This window comes from Lipotes vexillifer, unplaced genomic scaffold (assembly GCF_000442215.2).
Source record: "Lipotes vexillifer unplaced genomic scaffold, Lipotes_vexillifer_v1.1 scaffold161, whole genome shotgun sequence".
In the NCBI taxonomy this organism is placed as follows: Eukaryota; Metazoa; Chordata; class Mammalia; order Artiodactyla; family Lipotidae; genus Lipotes; species Lipotes vexillifer.
In genome coordinates, this window is record NW_006779016.1 from 839,599 (window position 1) to 857,834 (window position 18,236).

Consider the following 18,236-nt stretch of genomic DNA (forward strand, 5'->3'; position numbering starts at 1 on the left):
AGAGAGAGAGATGGTCTTTCAAGCAAGAGGACAGCATAAACAGAGACATGAAGCCAAAATATACATGATGATGTGTTCAGAGCTAGCTTAAGTGGAGTCAAAGTTTTATGAAGACAAATAATATGAGATAAAGTTAATTGTCTAGTCAGAGGCCAAGCTAGAAAGAGTTTTGAATGGCATAACAGAGTTTGAACTTCATTCTCTTTAAGCATGGGGAGCTATTAGTGGTTTGGATTAGGGAAGTTATATGTGCAATGCTATTTTAGAAAGAGGAAATCTGAAAAATATGTCCAATGGTTAGAATAGAGCAAGGAAAGGGTAAATGTAGGGAGTTAAAGGATACCGAAATATTAAGAAAATAATTCAGTATTAACATAACATTTATTACAGACAACAGGGAAAGTGACATCCCTGTACACAGGTAGGAAGAAGAGGAGACAATCTAGAAAGGAGAAGCAGATGCAAGGCCAGCCAGGTTGGATTCCTAGAAGGTGTCCTAATAAGGGAGCATAGGCCCTCTGTCCATGGCATGCCTCTGCCCTGGCCTCCAGCATGCTCACCTAGCCTTCCTAGCCTCTGATCATTCACCTACTGTAATTCATCCTAACAGGACCAAGAATTGTCCCTTCAGAGCCAACAGTGGAAATAGGCTGTGATTTCCATGGCCGTTTTACTTTGAAACATAGCTCCACACCTTCCTGCTAATGCCAGTGATCCCATAGTAACTGAGGAAAAATGACTTGTTCCTTATACAAAGCTTAAAGGAAAAGTCCTTTTTTGAGGCAAAATTTTATTGTGAATGACATTCCATCAGTGTAAGTGGCTATTTTCAATTCTTTTAAAATTTTGATTGGAAGGAGAGCTTTTAAAGAACATGGGAATATTGCTCCCTAAGTTGTTGAAGATGCCTTCGAGTGGACATAAGGAGACGATGCAGAAAGTAGTAACAGGAATAGAAAACGTACTTAGGGATGTCTTCCACCTTTGCTTAAGATTGACCCTGTTACCCACAAGGACAAGAAGAGATGAGGCAAGCTATGATCAGGCATTTTGGTCATATATTTGCAAAGGCACGCATCTTTGCCTCATGAAACTGCATATTTTCAAACAGTTTTGTTTGCTTGGTGAAGTATCAGGTTGTTAAGGGCTTCTTTTAATGACACGCCATTAATTATGTACTAGAAATTCTATATATGTGGGGCTACTGATTGTATTGAGAGCCCAAAGAGTCCATTTATCATCTGTCTGCAGCTTCCAGGAAACCATACATTGAAAATAGCCCTTTTAAAAGTAGTTTTTCTAGTTGAAATTTTATAAGAAAGAATTTCAGAACAGTAATTGATCAAAATAAAAATACAATGTTCAATAACTTTACATTCTTTAACTTTTTTCAAATCAGGAATCTTTAAAAATACAATAAGCAAGTATAATGATAAGGAAGAGGCCATTCTTTTGGAAATTCAATCTGATATTTTGCTTATTTTATCTGGTCTTTGTGAACATCATATTCCTAGGAAGGTATGTATGCCTGTGAATCAAAGTTTTGTTCAGATCTCTCAATCATGTAACACTATAAACTTTTTCTTAGTAAATGTCCATAAATGTTGGTGTTTTTTTAATCTTACGAAGATTTAATATTCTTTTTTAAGAGTATAATTACATACAGTAAAGTATATAGATCTTAAGTATATAGTTTGATAGGTTTTGACAAATGTATACATCCATTTAACCAATATCACAATTAAAATATAAATTTTTTTTTTTTTTTTCGGTATGTGGGCCTCTGACTGTTGTGGCCTCTCCTGTTGTGGAGCACAGGCTCCAGACACACAAGCTCAGGGGCCATGGCTCATGGGCCTAGCCGCTCTGCGGCATGTGGGATCTTCCTGGACCGGGGCACGAACCCATGTTCCCTGCATCGGCAGGCAGACTCTCAACCACTGTGCCACCAGGGAAGCCCCAAATATAGAATATTTTTATCTCCCTGTAAAATTATTTCATGCCGCTTAGCAGCCATGCCCCCACTTGCCTACAGGCAACCATTTTTCTGATTTCTATTCCCATATATTAGTTTTGTCTATTTTTTAACTTTATATGAATGGAATCACATAATTATTTACTCTATTAGTTCTGGTTTCTATCAGCCAGCACCATATTTCTAAAATATATCCATGTTGTTGCATGTATCAATAATTCATTCCTTTTTATTGCTGAATAGTATTGAATGAATACAACAAAATTTGTTTCTCTATTCCCTTATTGATAAACACTTAGGTTGATTCCATTTGGGACTACTATGTTTAAAGCTTTAATTAACATTCTTGTACTAGTCTTTTTGTGGACATAATGCTTTCATTTCTCTTGGATAAATACCTAGGAGTGCAACTAATGGATCATAAGGTAGGTGGATGTTTTGAAGAAACTAGCAAATAGTTTTCCAGAGTGGCTGTACCATTATAAATGATGTTTTGGGTTTGAATTGGGTTCATACCTAAAATTAAAAGTTAGAAAAAGAGCTTAATTCCCTTTGATCTTTTTAATGCCATAGCAAACTCTGAGTCTCAGAGATTGATAACTTAAATAGCAAGACATAGATTTGGAAAGATAAAAATTAAAAATTATGAAGGTTTCAATAGAGTGATTTGAGGGAGAGGCAAAACACATACTTAGCTCCAAGCTTTGGTGGAACTTCTTATATTCTATCACCCTGCGCCTGTGTTCTTCTGGAAAATGCTCATAGTCTTGCTTACTGGGAACCAGAACTGAACGAAAAGACAATAGGAAAGGTACTTGGTAACAGACAAATATTAATTGGTGAAAACATCACATAAATTATTAAAGGTTTTAACTGCTATTTATAAATTTATTTCTCTCTTGGGAACATTGGAAAATCTTCCATGATAGAATTTTAACCCCTTAAATTAGTTGTTGCTATCTAGTACTCATCTGACATGATGTTAGATTACATTCATTACAATGTGGAAGAAAACCATGGGCTAAGTCTTATGGTTTTTTTTTTTTTAAAGAAAGAGAAAGGGAAAAAATATAAAGGGGCATTAATATTAAGGGGCATGTTGATTGATATCCTCTCTAAAATGACTAGCTTTACGATAATTTGTCTTGACTTCCTAAGAACAAGTGAACACAAATTTAAAAAAGAAAAATTGTATTACAGTACTATTTTCCTAAAAATGTTACTGTATTTTTCTGGTAGAAAATCTTTTAGGGGACAGGATGAAATGGGAAAGGAAAGGATTATTTATTTATTTCAAGAAATACTTTTAAATAAATCTCTTAGGAAATTTTTGGAACTGAAGGAGTGGATATAATTCTTCATGTAATGAAAACAGACCCCAAGAAGTTACAGAGCGGATTAGGCTGTAATGTACTTCTTTTTAGCACATTGGACAGCATTTGGTGAGTATTACTATACCCGTGTTAGATAGAATCACAGTAAAAGAAAATTACCTCTTTTGGTAGCTATGTATGCCAATTTTCTTCCCTCAAAACTACAGCAGAAAGATAAGCCTTTTTCATTTCAGTAGTCCAGAAATGACACTATCCTTTGGAAAGTAGTCTTGTCCATCACTCAAATATAAAACCATTCTTGTATCTAAACTTAAATCCTTGTTTTTTGTGATTTGAATGTGTTCCATTTTGCCCTGGCCTAGGAAAACACAAGCATCTACTATTACTCATACACTGTTCTTATTCTTGAAGACTGCTGAATTCCTCACTCATCTTATCTTAAAAAGTTGAAAACCAGTTGATTAGGTATTTCCTAATCAATATTGTTTCCCAAACATTTTAGCATTCCAAAGGGCAAATATAAATAAATAAATAAATAAATAAATACACACACACACACACACACACACACACACACACACACACACACACACACATATACTACTTTTCTTAACATTAATTTATGAAATTTTGTCTTGGGGAAAATTAGTCGAGTTTCCTATATCATTAACACTTAACACATTTCTTCTATTTGGGTGGAATTCATGAGAGCCACACTACAACACATTAGTTTAAAAACAAACAAACAAACAAAAAACCCATGACTGTAGACCAAATGGGCCTAACAGATGTATGTAGAACATTCTACCAATAACAGCAGAAAACACATTTTTTTAAATCACTGTGATATTGTGATTTATAATTTAAGAATATGTATTTGGTCCATTTCTAGTACAGAGCTCCTAAAATTCTTATAATTTCTTAATTAATAAGAGCAATGGGAACATCTTTTGTTACAATATTTGGTCTTTTATCCTCAGTTCCTATAATAGTTTCAGAGTAATAAAGATGAAAGTAGTATCTTTTGTTATTCATAACAAGCCCCTTTCAACTACATCTGAGTTTATGTTAATGAGGTGATTTTTGGAAAGCCCCTAGATAACCACAGGATGGGAGCCTGGTTGCCAGGGGAACTAACTATATGGTTAATTAAAGGGTTGTAACTTTCAGCTCCACCCTCAACCTCCAGGGAGGGGAGAAGAGGCTGAAAATTGAGTTTAACCATCAATAGCCACTGATTTCATCAATTACACCTACATAATGAAGCCTCCATAAAAATCCTAATCTATGAGATTGAGAGAGCTTCCAGGTTGGTGAACACTTGGAGGTGCTGAGAGAGGGCATGGAAGCTCCACGCCCCTTCCCCATATACCTTGCCCTGATCATCTCTTCCATCGGGCTGTTCCCAAGTTGGATCATTTTATAATAAACTAGTAATCTAGTAAGTAAACTATTTTCCTGAGATCTGTGAGCTACTCTATAGCTGGTTTATCAGAAGCACAGGTGACAACCTGGACCAGAATTTAAGGTTGGGGAAGGAAAGCAGCACAGTCTTGTGGGACTGAACCCTTAACCTGTGAGATCTGATGCTAACCTAGGTAGATAGTTTCTGAATTGAACTGAGTTGTAGGACACCCAGTTAATGTCCACTGAGAATTGAAGAACTGGTTTGTGTAGGAAAAACCTACACATTTGGTGGCCCTAAGTGAAGTATTTAGAGTAGTTTTGAGAGGAGACACAGAGGGTTTTTTTTCTTTTTTTTTTACAAACACAAATGGAGCATTCTCTAGGGTAAATCACATGTAAGGTCATAAAACAAGTCTTGAGAAATTTAAGAAGACTGAAATCATTCCTTTCTGACCACAACTGAATACAACTAGAAATCAATAACAAAAAGAAACCAGAGGGCTTCCCTGGTGGCGCAGTGCTTGAGAGTCCGCCTGCCGAAGCAGGAGACGCGGGTTCGTGCCCCGTTTCGGGAAGATCCCACATGCCGCGGAGCGGCTGGGCCCGTGAGCCATGGCCACTGAGCCTGCGCGTCCGGAGCCTGTGCTCCGCAAATGGGAGAGGCCACGACAGTGAGAGGCCCGCATAACGCAAGAAAAAAAAAAAAAAAAAGAAACCAGAAAAACTCACAAATGCATGGAAATCAAACAACACACTCTTGAACAACCATTGGGTCAAAGACAAAAATAAAAGGGAAATTAGAAAATTTCTCAAGAAAAACTAAAATGAAAACACAACATACCTAAACTTACGTGATGCAGCAAAAGCAGCACTAAGAGGGAAGTTTATAGTGAAAAACTATAAGAGTCAAACATCCTAACTTTACACCTCAAGGAACTATAAAACAGAACAAACCAAGCTCAAAGTTATCAGAACAAAGGAAATGATAACAATTACAGCAGAAATAAATGAAATAGAGAATAGAAAAATTCAACAAAACCAAGAGTTGCTTCTCTGAAGAGATAACAAAACTTTTTTGAAAATTGACAAAACTTTAGCTAGACTAAGAGAAAAAGAGAGAAGACTGAAATAAAATTATAAATGAAAGAGAAGATGTCACAACAGATAACCCAGAAATAAAAAAGATCATAAGGGACCGTTATAAACCATCTGCCAACAAATTGGACAACATAGAAGAAATGGATAAATTCCTAGAAATACACAATGTACTGAGACTGAATCAAGAGGAAATAAAAAGCCTGAACAGACCAATAACAATAAGGAGATTGAATCAGTAATCAAGAACTTCCCAGCCAAAAAAGCCCACATCCAGAGAGCTTCACATGTGACTTTTACCAAAAATTTAAAGAATTATTCTGAAAGGTAGGAGAATAGGGAACACTTCCGAACTTATTTTATGAGGCCAGCATCACCATAATACCAAAGCCAGACAAAGACATTGTAAAAAAGAATTGGGAGTTCCTTGGTAGTCCAGGGGTTAGGACTTGGCACTTTCACTGCCATGGTCCTGGGTTCAATCCCTGGTCAGGGAACTAAGATCCTTCAAGCCATGCAGTGTGGCCAAAAAAAAGAGAGAGAACTACAGACCAATATCCCTGATGAACATGGAAGCAAAAATCCTCTAGAAAATATTAGTAAACTGAATTCAACGGCACATTAAAAGGACTATACACCATGACCAAGTGGAATTTATCCCTGGAAAGCAAGAATAGTTCAATATATGCATATTAGTCAATGTGATATACCACATTAATGTGGTATATCACAAAAGGACAAAAATCACATAATTATCTCAATGTATACAGAAAAAGCATTTGACAGAATTCAACACCCTTTCATGATAAAAACTCTCAATAAATTAGGTGGAGAAGGAATTTACCTCAACACAATAAAGGCTGTATGTGAAAAGGCCACAGCTAATATCACACTGAATGGTGAAAAGCTGAAAGCTTTTTCTCTAAGATCTGTATAAGGCAAGGATGCCCACTCTCACCACTTCTACTCAATATAGTACAATAAATCCTACCCAGAGCAGTTAGGCAAGAAAAAATAAATAAATAAAAGGCATCCAAATCAGAAAGTAAAAGGTAAAATTATCTCTGCAGATGACATGATCTTATACGTAAAAAACACTAAAGACTCCACCAAAAAACTGTTAGAACTAATAAATGAATTCAGTAAATTTGTAGGATACAAAATTAACATTTAAAAATCAGTTGCATTTCTATACACCAATAATGAACTACTCCAAAAAAAGGAAATTAGAAAACAATCACATTTGCAACTTCTAAGAATAAAATAATTAAACATAACCAAGGGGTGAAAGCCATAGTGGTACAGCCACTGTGGAAAACAGTATGGAGGTTCCTCAGAAAATGAAAGATAGAACTACCACATGATCCAGTAATCTCATTTCTGGGTATATATCCAGAAGAATTGAAATCAGGATCTTGAAGAGATAGCTGCACTCTTATGTTCACTGCAGCATTATTCACAATAGCAAAGATACAGAAACCACCCAAATGTCCATCAACAGATGAATGAATAAAGAAAATGTGGTATATACATACAATGGAATATTACTCAGCTTTAAAAGAGAAGGAAATCCTACCATTTGCAAGAACATGGATGGACCTAGAAGACATTATGCTAAGTGAAATAAGTCATTCACAGAAGGATATCTCTTATACATAATTTCTCTTATAAAAGGCATCTAAGGGCTTCCCTGGTGGTGCAGTGGTTGAGAGTCCACCTGCCGATGCCGGGCACACAGGTTCGTGTCCTGGTCCGGGAAGATCCCACGTGCCACGGAGCGGCTGGGCCCGTGAGCCATGGCCGCTGAGCCTGCGCGTCCGGAGCCTGTGCTCCGCAACGGGAGGGGCCACAGCAGTGAGAGGCCCGCGTGCCGCAAAAAAAAAAAAAAAAAAAAAAAAGCATCTAAAATAGTCAAAAGTGTAGAAGTAGCTAACAGTATGTAGACAGTGGAATGATGGAGTGAGGGAGGCATGAGGTGTTATCGTTCACTGGGTATAATGTTATAGTCATACAAGATTACTAAGTTCCAGAGATCTGCAGTACAACATTGCCCATAGATCTGCTCTATAATATAGCGGCTATAGTTAAGGTAAGGTATTGTGTACTTAAACACTTGTTAAGTGCATGGATCTAGTATGTTCAGTGGTCTTACTACTAAAAAAAAAAAAAAAAAAAACCACAAAGGGATACAAGGAAACTTTTAGAGGTGATGAATATTTTTATTACCTGGATTGTGGTGATAGTAACACAAGTATATACATATGTGCAAACTCACCAAATTATATATAATAATTATATGCAGATTAAAAAATTCCAGTTATACTTCAGTAAACATGGGGTGGGGGGAAACTGATGAATATTACTTTCCATAAGATGAAGTAACTAGATTTATCCCCTGCAAATTCTCTGTTTATATAGAGAGCTGGAATACTCAGCTCTCTTCCAGATACATATAAACAATGGGGCTAATCAACTATCTAGTTTCTTTTTTACTGAAGAGAAGAGAGGGATATAGTGATAAAATGATAACCTGATCTTAGGTTTCAACAGCAAAGTCTTATTGACCAAAGTGCTGTATTAAGCATAGTAAAAAATTTAGAGATGAACATTAATGAGTACCATCCTTACTATCTATCAATACATTGGGATTCAGTGGTTACTGCAGAAAATGACTTGATGTTTTATCCCTTTTTTATTTAATACCTCACAGTTATACTAAGATAAATATAAATAGTTTTATTTGTGTATTTTATTACAGCACAACTCAAATCCCTTTGACTAAGAGATAAGTAATAAGTCCAATGTTTAATTAGTGACACTGGGCATTGGATCTTTTTCCTTAGGAACTTAACTGAGAGGAATGCTTGTCTATTCATTTGCATCATGAAAGGACTTTAAATTTTATCAAACACTTTTACTTCTATTGAGATATCATATAGTATTTCTCCTTTATTCTGTTAATGTGGTCCATCACATTGTATTCCTTGAATAAGTCTGACCTGGTTATGGTGTATTATTTCTTTCTCTATGTTGTTGGATTCAATTAGCTAATATTTTTAGATTTTTTTTTTGGTACCATGTAATGTGAGTTTAATTTTCCTTTTTATTAATGTTCCATGGATGGTTTTGATATTTAGTTTATTTTGACCTCAGAAAACAGGAAATATTTTTTCTAGAAAGAGTTTGTGTAAGATTGTTTTCATATCTTTCTTAAATAATTTGTGGAATTCACCAATTAAGTCATTTGTGCCTGGAGTTCTCTTTGTAGAAAGATTCTAAGTATAGATTTCATTTCTTTAATATGTGTGTGTCTATTAAGGTTTTCTAGCATAGGTTCTGATGTCTTCTCCTAGGCACTCATTTATTTTGTCTAAGTTTTCATATTTACTCCCATAAGGCTGTTTGTAATATCCTCTTAGGATTTTTAATGTCTGTAGGATACAAAGTGATGCTTTCTTTTCCTTTCTTGGTATTAATCATTTCTGCCTTCTCCCTCTGGCTTTTTTCTTGATGAGTTTAACCAGGAGTTGATCAATATTATTAGTCTTTTTTTTTTTTTTTTTTTTTTTTTGCGATAGACGGACCTCTCACTGCTGTGGCCTCTCCCGTTGTGGAGCACAGGCTCCAGACGCGCAGGCTCAGCGGCCATGGCTCACAGGCCTAGCCGCTCCGCGGCATGTGGGATCTACTCAGACCAGGGCACGAACCCGTGTCCCCTGCATCGGCAGGCGGACTCTCAGCCACTGTGCCACCAGGGAAGCCCTATTAGTCTTTTTAAAGAATCAATTTGTGTGCATTATTATTTCTATTTTGTTTTATATTTAATTAATTTCTGTGGGGTTTTTTTCTTTCATTCAATTTCACCTTTTCTATTTCTTTCGTTTTACGGTAATTTAATTTTATTTTTTTATACAGCAGTTCTTTTTAGTCATCCATTTTATACACATCAGTGTATACATGTCAGTCCCAATCTCCCAATTCATTACATCACCACCGCCACGCCCCCGCCGCTGTCCCCCCTTAGTATCCATACATTTGTTCTCTACATCTGTGTCTCAATTTCTGTCCTGCAAAGGGTTCATCTGTACCATTTTTCTAGGTTCAAAATATATGTGTTAATAAATATTTGTTTTTCTCTTTCTGACTTACTTCACTCTGTATGACAGTCTCTAGATCCATCCACGTCTCTACAAATGACTCAACTTCATTCCTTTTTATGACTGAGTAATATTCCATTGTCTATATGTACCACATCTTCTTTATCCATTCGTCTGTCAATGGGCATTTAGGTTCCTTCCATGACCTGGCTATTGTAAATAATGGCTGCAAGAATATTGGGGTGCATGTGTCTTTTTGAATTATGGTTTTCTCTGGGTATATGCCCAGTAGTGGGATTGCTGATCATATGGTAATTCTATTTTTAGGTTTTTAAGGAACCTCCATACTGTTCTCCATAGTGGCTGTATCAATTTACATTCCCACCAACAGTGCAAGAGGGTTCCCTTTTCTCCACACCCTCTCCAGCATTTGTTGTTTGTAGATTTTCTGATGATGCCCATTCTAACTGATGTGAGGTGATACCTCATTGTAGTTTTGATTTGCATTTCTCTAATAATTAGTGATGTTGAGCAGCTTTTCATGTGCCTCTTGGCCATCTGTATGTCTTCTTTGGAGAAATGTCTATTTAGGTCTTCTGCCCATTTTTGGATTGGGTTGTTTGTTTCTTTAATATTGAGCTGCATGAGCTGTTTATATACTTTGGAGATTAATCCTTTGTCCGTTGATTCATTTGGAAATATTTTCTCCCATTCTCAGGGAGAAATTGTCTTGTTTATGGTTCGTCTTGTTTATGGTTTCCTTTGCTGTGCAAAAGCTTTGAAGTTTCATTAGGTCCCATTTGTTTATTTTTGTTTTTATTTCCATTACTCTAGGAGGTGGATCAAAAAATATCTTGCTGTGATTTATGTCAAAGAGTGCTCTTCCTATGTTTTCCCCTAAGAGTTTTATAGTGTCCAGTCTTACATTTAGATCTCTAATCCATTTTGAGTTTATTTTTGTGTATGGTGTTAGGGAGTGTTCTAATATCATTCTTTTACATGTAGCTGTCCAGTTTATCCAGCACCACTTATTGAAGAGACTGTCTTTTCTGCCTTGTATATCCCTGCCTCCTTTGTCATAGATTAGTTGACCATAGGTGCGTGGGTTTATCTCTGGGCTTTCTATCTTGTTCCATTGATCTATGTGTCTGTTTTTGTGCCAGTACCATATTGTCTTGATTACTGTAGCTTTGTAGTACAGTCTGAAGTCAGGGAGTCTGATTCCTCCAGCTCTGTTGTTTTCCCTCAAGACTGCTTTGGCTATTTGGGGTCTTTTGTGTCTCCATACAAATTTTAAATTTTTTGTTCTAGTTCTGTAAAAAATGCCATTGGTAATTTGATAGGGATTGCATTGAATCTGTAGATTGCTTTGGGGAGTATAGTCATTTTCACAATATTGATTATTCCAATCCAAGAACATGGTATATCTCTCCATCTGTTTGTATCCTCTTTAATTTCTTTCATCAGTGTCTTATAGTTTTCTGCATACAGGTCCTTTGTCTCCCTAGGTAGGTTTATTCCTAGGTATTTTATTCTTTTTGTTGCAATGGTAAATGGGAGTGTTTCCTTAATTTCTCTTTCAGATTTTTCATCATTAGTATATAGGAATACAAGAGATTTCTGTGCATTAATTTTGGATCCTGCAACTTTACCAAATACATTGATTAGCTCTAGTAGTTTTCTGGTGGCATCTTTAGGATTCTCTATGTATAGTGTCATGTCATCTGCAAACGGTGACAGTTTTACTTCTTCTTTTCCAATTTGGATTCCTTTTCTTTCTTTTTCTTCTCTGACTGCCGTGGCTAGGACTTCCAAAACTATGTTGAATAATAGTGGTGAGAGTGGACATCCTTGTCTCATTCCTGATCTTAGAGGAAATGCTTTCAGTTTTTCACCATTGAGAATGATGTTGGCTGTGGGTTTGTCAAATATGGCCTTTATTGTGTTGAGGTAGGTTCCCTCTATGCCCACTTTCTGGAGAGTTTTTATCATAAATGGGTGTTGAATTTTGTCAAAGGCTTTTTCTGCATCTATTGAGATGATCATATGGTTTCTATTCTTCAGTTTGTTAATATGGTGGATCATATTGATTGATTTGCATATATTGAAGAATTCTTGCATCCCTGGGATAAATCCCACTTGATCATGGTGTATGATCCTTTTAATGTGTTGTTGGATTCTGTTTGCTAGTATTTTGTTGAGGATTTTTGCATCTATATTCATCAGTGATATTGGTCTGTAATTTTCTTTTTTTGTAGTATCTTTGTCTGGTTTTGGTATCAGGGTGATGGTGGCCTCATAGAATGAGTTTGGGAGTGTTCCTGTGTCTGCAATTTTTTGGAAGAGTTTGAGAAGGATGGGTGTTAGCTCTTCTCCAAATGTTTGTTAGACTTCACCTGTGAAGCCATCTTGTCCTGGACTTTTGTTTGTCGGAAGATTTTTAATCAGAGTTTCAACTTCATTACTTGTGATTAGTCTGTTCATATTCTCTACTTCTTCCTGGTTCAGTCTTGGAAGGTTATACCTTTCTAAGAATTTGTCCATTTCTTCCAGGTTGTCCATTTTATTGGCATAGAGTTGCTTGTAGTAGTCTCTTAGGATGCTTTGTATTTCTGCGGTGTCTGTTGTAACTTCTCCTTTTACATTTCTAATTTTATTGATTTGAGTCCTCTACCTGTTTTTCTTGATGAGTCTAGCTAACGGTTTATCAATTTTGTTTATCTTCTCAAAGAACCAGCTTTTAATTTTATTGATCTTTGCTATTGTTTTCTTTGTTTCTATTTCATTTTTTCTTGTTTCTTGAGGTAGGCTTGTATAGCTAAAAACTTCCCTCTTTGAACTGCTTTTGCTGCATCCCATAGGTTTTGGATCATCGTGTTTTCATTGTCATTTGTCTCTAGGTATTTTTTGATGTCCTCTTTGATTTTTTCAGTGATCTCTTGGTTATTTAGTAACGTGTTGTTTAGCCTCCATGTATTTGTGCTTTTTACGATTTTATCCCTGTAATTGATTTCTAATCGCATAGTGTTGTGGTCAGAAAAGATGCTTGATATGATTTCAATTTCCTTAAATTTACTGAGGCTTGATTTGTGACCCTGGATGTGATCTATCCTGGTGAATGTTCCTTGCACACTTGAGAAGAAAGTGTAATCTGCTATTTTCGGATGGAATGTCCTATAAATATCAATTAAATCTATCTGGTCTACTGTGTCATGTAAAGCTTCTGTTTCCTTATTTATTTTCATTTTGGATGATCTGTCCATTGGTGTAAGTGAGGTGTTAAAATACCCCACTATTATTGTGTTACTGTCGATTTCCTCTTTTATAGCTGTTAGCAGTTGCCTTATGTATTGAGATGCTCCTATGTTGGGTACATATATATTTATAATTGTTATATCTTCTTTTTGCATTGATCCCTTCACCATTATGTAGTGTCCTTCCTTGTCTCTTGTAACATTCTTTATTTTAAAGTGTATTTTATCTGATATGAGTATTGCTACTCCAGCTTTCTTTTGATTTCTGTTTGCATGGAATATCTTTTTCCATTCCCTCACTTTCAGTCTGTACATCTCCCTAGGTCTGAAGTGGGTCTCTTTTAGACAGCATATATATGGGTCTTGTTTTTGTATCCATTCAGCAAGCCTGTGTATTTTGGTTGGAGCATTTAATCCATTCACGTTTAAGGTTATTATCAATATGTATGTTCCTATTACCATTTTCTTAATCGTTTTGGGTGTGTTTTTGCAGTTCCTTTTCTTCTTTTGTGTTTCACACTTAGAGAAGTTCCTTTAGCATTTGTGTAGAGCTGGTTTGGTGGTGCTGAATTCTCTTGGCTTTTGCTTGTCTGTAAAGCTTTTGATTTCTCCATGGAATCTGAATGAGATCCTTGCCAGGTAGAGTAATCTTGGTTGTAGGTTCTTCCCTTTCATCACTTTAAGTATGTCATGCCACTCCCTTCTGGCTTGTAGAGTTTCTGCTGAGAAATCAGCTGTTAACCTTATGGGAGTTCCCTTGTATGTTATTTGCCATTTTTCCCTTGCTCCTTTCAGTATTTTTACTTTGTCTTTAATTTTTGCCAATTTGATTACTATGTGTCTCAGCGTGTTTCTCTTTGGGTTTATCCTGTATGGGACTCTCTGCACTTCCTGGACTTGGGTGGCTATTTCCTTTCCCATGTTAGGGAAGTTTTCGACTATAATCTCTTCACATATTTTCTCAGATCCTTTCCCTCTCTCTTCTCCTTCTTGGACCCCTATAATGCGAATTTAGTTGTGTTTAATGTTGCCCCAGAGGTCTCTTAGGCTGTCTTCGTTTCTTTTCATTCTTTTTTCTTTATTCTGTTCCACAGCAGTGAATCCACCATTCTGTCTTCCAGGTCACTTATCCGTTCTTCTGCCTCAGTTATTCTACTATTGATTCCTTCTAGTGTAGTCTTCATTTCATTTATTGTATTGTTCATCTCTTCTTAATTCTTCTAGTTCTTTGTTAAACATTTCTTGCATCTTCTCAATATTTGCCTGCATTCTTTTTCCAAGGTCCTGGATCATCTTCACTATCATTATTCTGAATTCTTTTTCTGGAATGTTGCCTATCTCCACTTCATTTAGTTGTTTTTCTGGGGTTTTATCTTGTTCCTTTCATCTGGTACATAGCCCTCTGCCTTTTCATATTGTCTGTCTATCTGTGAATGTGGTTTTTGTTCCACAGGCTACTGGATTGTAGTTCCTCTTGCTTCTGCTGTCTGCCCTCTGGTGGATGAGGCTCTCTAAGAGGCTTGTGTAAGTTTCCTGATGGGAGGGCCTGGTGGTGGGTAGAGCTCAGTAAAACTTTAATCCGCTTGTCTGCTGATGGGTGAGGCTGGGTCCCCTCCCTGTTGGTTGTTTGGCCTGAGGCAACCCAACACTGGCGCCTACCCAGGTTTTTTGGTGGGGCTAATGGCGGACTCTGGGAGGGCTCACGCCAAGGAGTACTTCCCAGAACTTCTGCTCCCAGTGTCCTTGCCCTCACGGTGAGACAGACCCGCCCCCATCTCTGCAGGAGACCCCCCAGCAGTAGCAGTGGGTCTGGTTCAGTCTCTGTGGGGTCACTGCTCCTTCCCCTGGGTCCCGATGTGCAAACTACTTTGTGTGTGTCCTCCAAGAATGGAGTCTCTGTTTCCCCCAGTCCTGTCAAAGTCCTGCAATCAAATCCTGCTAGCCTTCAAAGTCTGATTCTCTAGGCATTCCTCCTCCCATTGCCCAACCCCCAGTTTCGGAAGCCTGACTTGGGGCTCAAAACCTTCACTCCAGTGGGTGGACTTCTGTGGAATAAGTGTTCTCCACTTTGTGGGTCATCCACCCAGCAGTTATGGGATTTGATTTTATTGTGATTGTGCCCCTCCTACCATCTCATTGTGGCTTCTCCTTTGTCTTTGGATGTGGGGTATCATTTTTGGTGAGTTCCACTGTCTTCCTGTTGATGACTGTTCAGCAGTTAGTTGTTATTCCAGTGTTCTCACAAGAGGGAGTGAGAGCACGTCCTTCTACTCCGCCATCTTGAACCAATCTCAACCTTTTCTATTTCTTGAGATAGATGCCAGGATCATTGATTTTCAACCTTTCCTCTGTTCTAATATATCCATCTAAGGCTGTAAATTCTCCTGTAATAATGGTTTTAGCTCCAGCCGAGTTTCTATATGTTCTATTTGTATTATCATTATGTTCAAACTATTTTCTAATTTTCAGTGTGATTTTCTTTTCTATCTTTGGGAATTTTTGAAGTATATTATTTAATTTCTGAGCAGAGAAGGATGTTCAATTTTTTTCTCTTATTGTAATTGTTATGAATTGAAGAGGCAAAAGGCAGCCCATGATAGGCATCAGAGAGTACTACTTCAAAAGTGGGAACAAAAAAAGTGTGATTCATACCCAGAGATGGTAAAACCTGGAAGCACGTGAGTGAGAGGGGCCAAGCTGATGGCTTTTATGCACCGACCCTTTTGTGGTACGCGGGCCTCTCACTGTTGTGGCCTCTCCCGTTGTGGATCACAGGCTCCGGATGCGCAGGCTCAGCGGCCACGGCTCACGGGCCCAGCCGCTCTGTGGCATGTGGGATCTTCCCGGACCGGGGCACAAACCCATGTCCCCTGCATCGGCAGGCGGACCCTCAACCACTGTGCCACTAGTGAAGCCCAGGTCTCTTTTTTTTTTGAAGAGGGATCCATGTTAAATAATTATCACATTATTATTGAATGATAGATAGATAGATACCACGTTAAATAGGAAGGGTATACAGTTTGACCCCAGCAGGCTTGCAAGGCCTGGGAGGGCTAGAGGGAGATTAGGCTCTGTTTACCAACACCACCACCAGCACCAGCCTGTTCAGCCCATATCCATCCCCTACCCAGGAAAACAGTGAAAGTAGCCCTGACAGCAACTTCAGTCCCTCACTCCATATGAGCTGCACAGGCCTAAGCAGCAGGCATTTCAGCAAATAATATCATATGCAAAGAAAGGATGTAATTAAAAACAACAAATGTTTCAGGTATGCCAGCACTGTAAAAGATAGACAGTAAGTGAATAAAGCTTAAAGAAAAAGTTAATAGAGCAACAGAGGAGACCTTTAAGAATAATTAATATCAGGAAAGCAGAGGAGAATATTGCATCTACAGAAAAGAAATAGGCAGTTATGAAAAATAATTAAACGATATTAGTGTTTAAACAGTTGAAATTAAACTACACTGGCAAAGTCTCTTCAAAGTTCAATTTTTTTTTTTTTTTTTTTCGGTACGTGGGCCTCTCACTGCTGTGGTCCCTCCTATTGCAGAGCACAGGCTCCAGACGCGCAGGCTCAGCAGCCATGGCTCACGGGCCCAGCCGCTCCGCAGCATGTGGGATCTTCCCGGACCGGGGCACAAACCCGTGTGCCCTGCATCGGCAGGCGGACTCTCAACCACTATGCCACCAGGGAAGCCCCAAAGTTCAATTTTTTAAGCAAAGAAATTAACTACTTGATTTAAGGAAATGAAGAAAAAATATTCTTTGAAAAGATTTTTTAATAGAAATAAACTCACAAATTGAATTGAACAATAAAGCCTTGTTAAATGAATAACTTTCTTTTTACTTAAGGTGCTGCATTTTTGGATGTTACCCCTCAGAGGATTACTTTCTTGAAAAGGAAGGCATTTTTCTCCTTTTGGATTTAATGGCAGTAAGTATGATTATAACAATTGTGAAACAAAAAATAAATGTCTTTATTAACTTTTTCCCAACTGAGTATCACAGAACACTACTCTGTGATTAAATGTGCCCTCAAGTAGTGTTCAAATGTTTGTTTTAAACAAAAATCCCTCCTTGAGTTTCATAGTATGCATTGGCATAGTGGAGTCTGAAAATTCCTCCAGTGAAGAAACCAGTTTACTTAGGTCAGTGTTCCCAGACACATGACAGCAGAGAATTTGTTCTGTCTTGTTTTGTTTTTCCCCATGAAACTTTAAAGAAACAGCTAGATTATTTAAAAATCAATAATCATTTATTAATAACTTCTAGCTTCTTCTCTTAGTATTAAAAGGGTCACCTTAGACAAAGGAGTAAAGACCAGCATTTTTAAAAAACTGTGTATAGTTTGTAGGTAATGTGAAGAATCTAGTGTGTCATACACTGTTTTAAAGAATGAGCAGAAGTGAGCATATTAAGCCTTTCAGGAAGGCAGCTGAGAAGAATGGCAAAGATCCTTACAGTAATCCCCTACTAGCCTCAATTCTAAGTGGGTCCATAGTTAAGATGATATGAAAGAGAAAGTATATACTTTTGTTTCAGTAAAACTTTGGGAGATATTCTCATGCAGAGTTCTAGCTATGTCACTGCCTATGATTGCCACCATTCTTGACTTTATTAACAGAATAACAAACCTACTTTGACTTAGCGAAGATACTAAAGTTATCTGTGTCCTTTTAACTCTGAAAGAAAATTAGTTTACACTAGAGATGAGAGTGAACTCATTAGATATAAAACACTACAAACAAAAAACAAGTAAATAATAATGATAAAAATAACCCACCTTGAATGAGTCATAACCAGAAACCCTTTGAAAGTTCAGAAAATTGAACATAATACAGAAGGACGTATGTAGTCCTAAATGACATACAGCTCACCGTGTTTCTCTGACTAGCGTACAAGTATGCCCAGAGGCACATGGTCAGTTTCAGGGATTCTCAAAGCCACAACATTAATTTGGCATATCGTCCTGGAATCTAGCTTCTACTTAAGATTTGGAAGCGAGGAATGATATTATGCATGTACATATTAAATAATTATATTTTATTTTAATATTATATAGAAGACATAAAAG

At 37.3% G+C, this 18,236-nt stretch overlaps 1 protein-coding gene and 1 non-coding gene across 3 annotated transcripts in view; both read left to right on the plus strand.

The window, feature by feature from the left end:
- The window catches only part of CFAP69 (cilia and flagella associated protein 69), a 69,605-nt gene that overhangs the window by 42,383 nt on the left and 8,986 nt on the right, over positions 1-18,236 (plus strand). For both annotated transcript variants that reach the window (XM_007452052.1, XM_007452053.1), the window contains exons 14-16: positions 1,400-1,518; positions 3,299-3,417; positions 17,015-17,096. In XM_007452052.1, the coding sequence (XP_007452114.1) occupies positions 1,400-1,518; positions 3,299-3,417; positions 17,015-17,096 (320 nt within the window). The remainder of the gene's footprint in view (positions 1-1,399; positions 1,519-3,298; positions 3,418-17,014; positions 17,097-18,236) is intronic.
- TRNAE-UUC (transfer RNA glutamic acid (anticodon UUC)) lies at positions 6,236-6,308 on the plus strand. The gene has a single exon. It is a non-coding gene; the product is annotated as a tRNA-Glu (tRNA).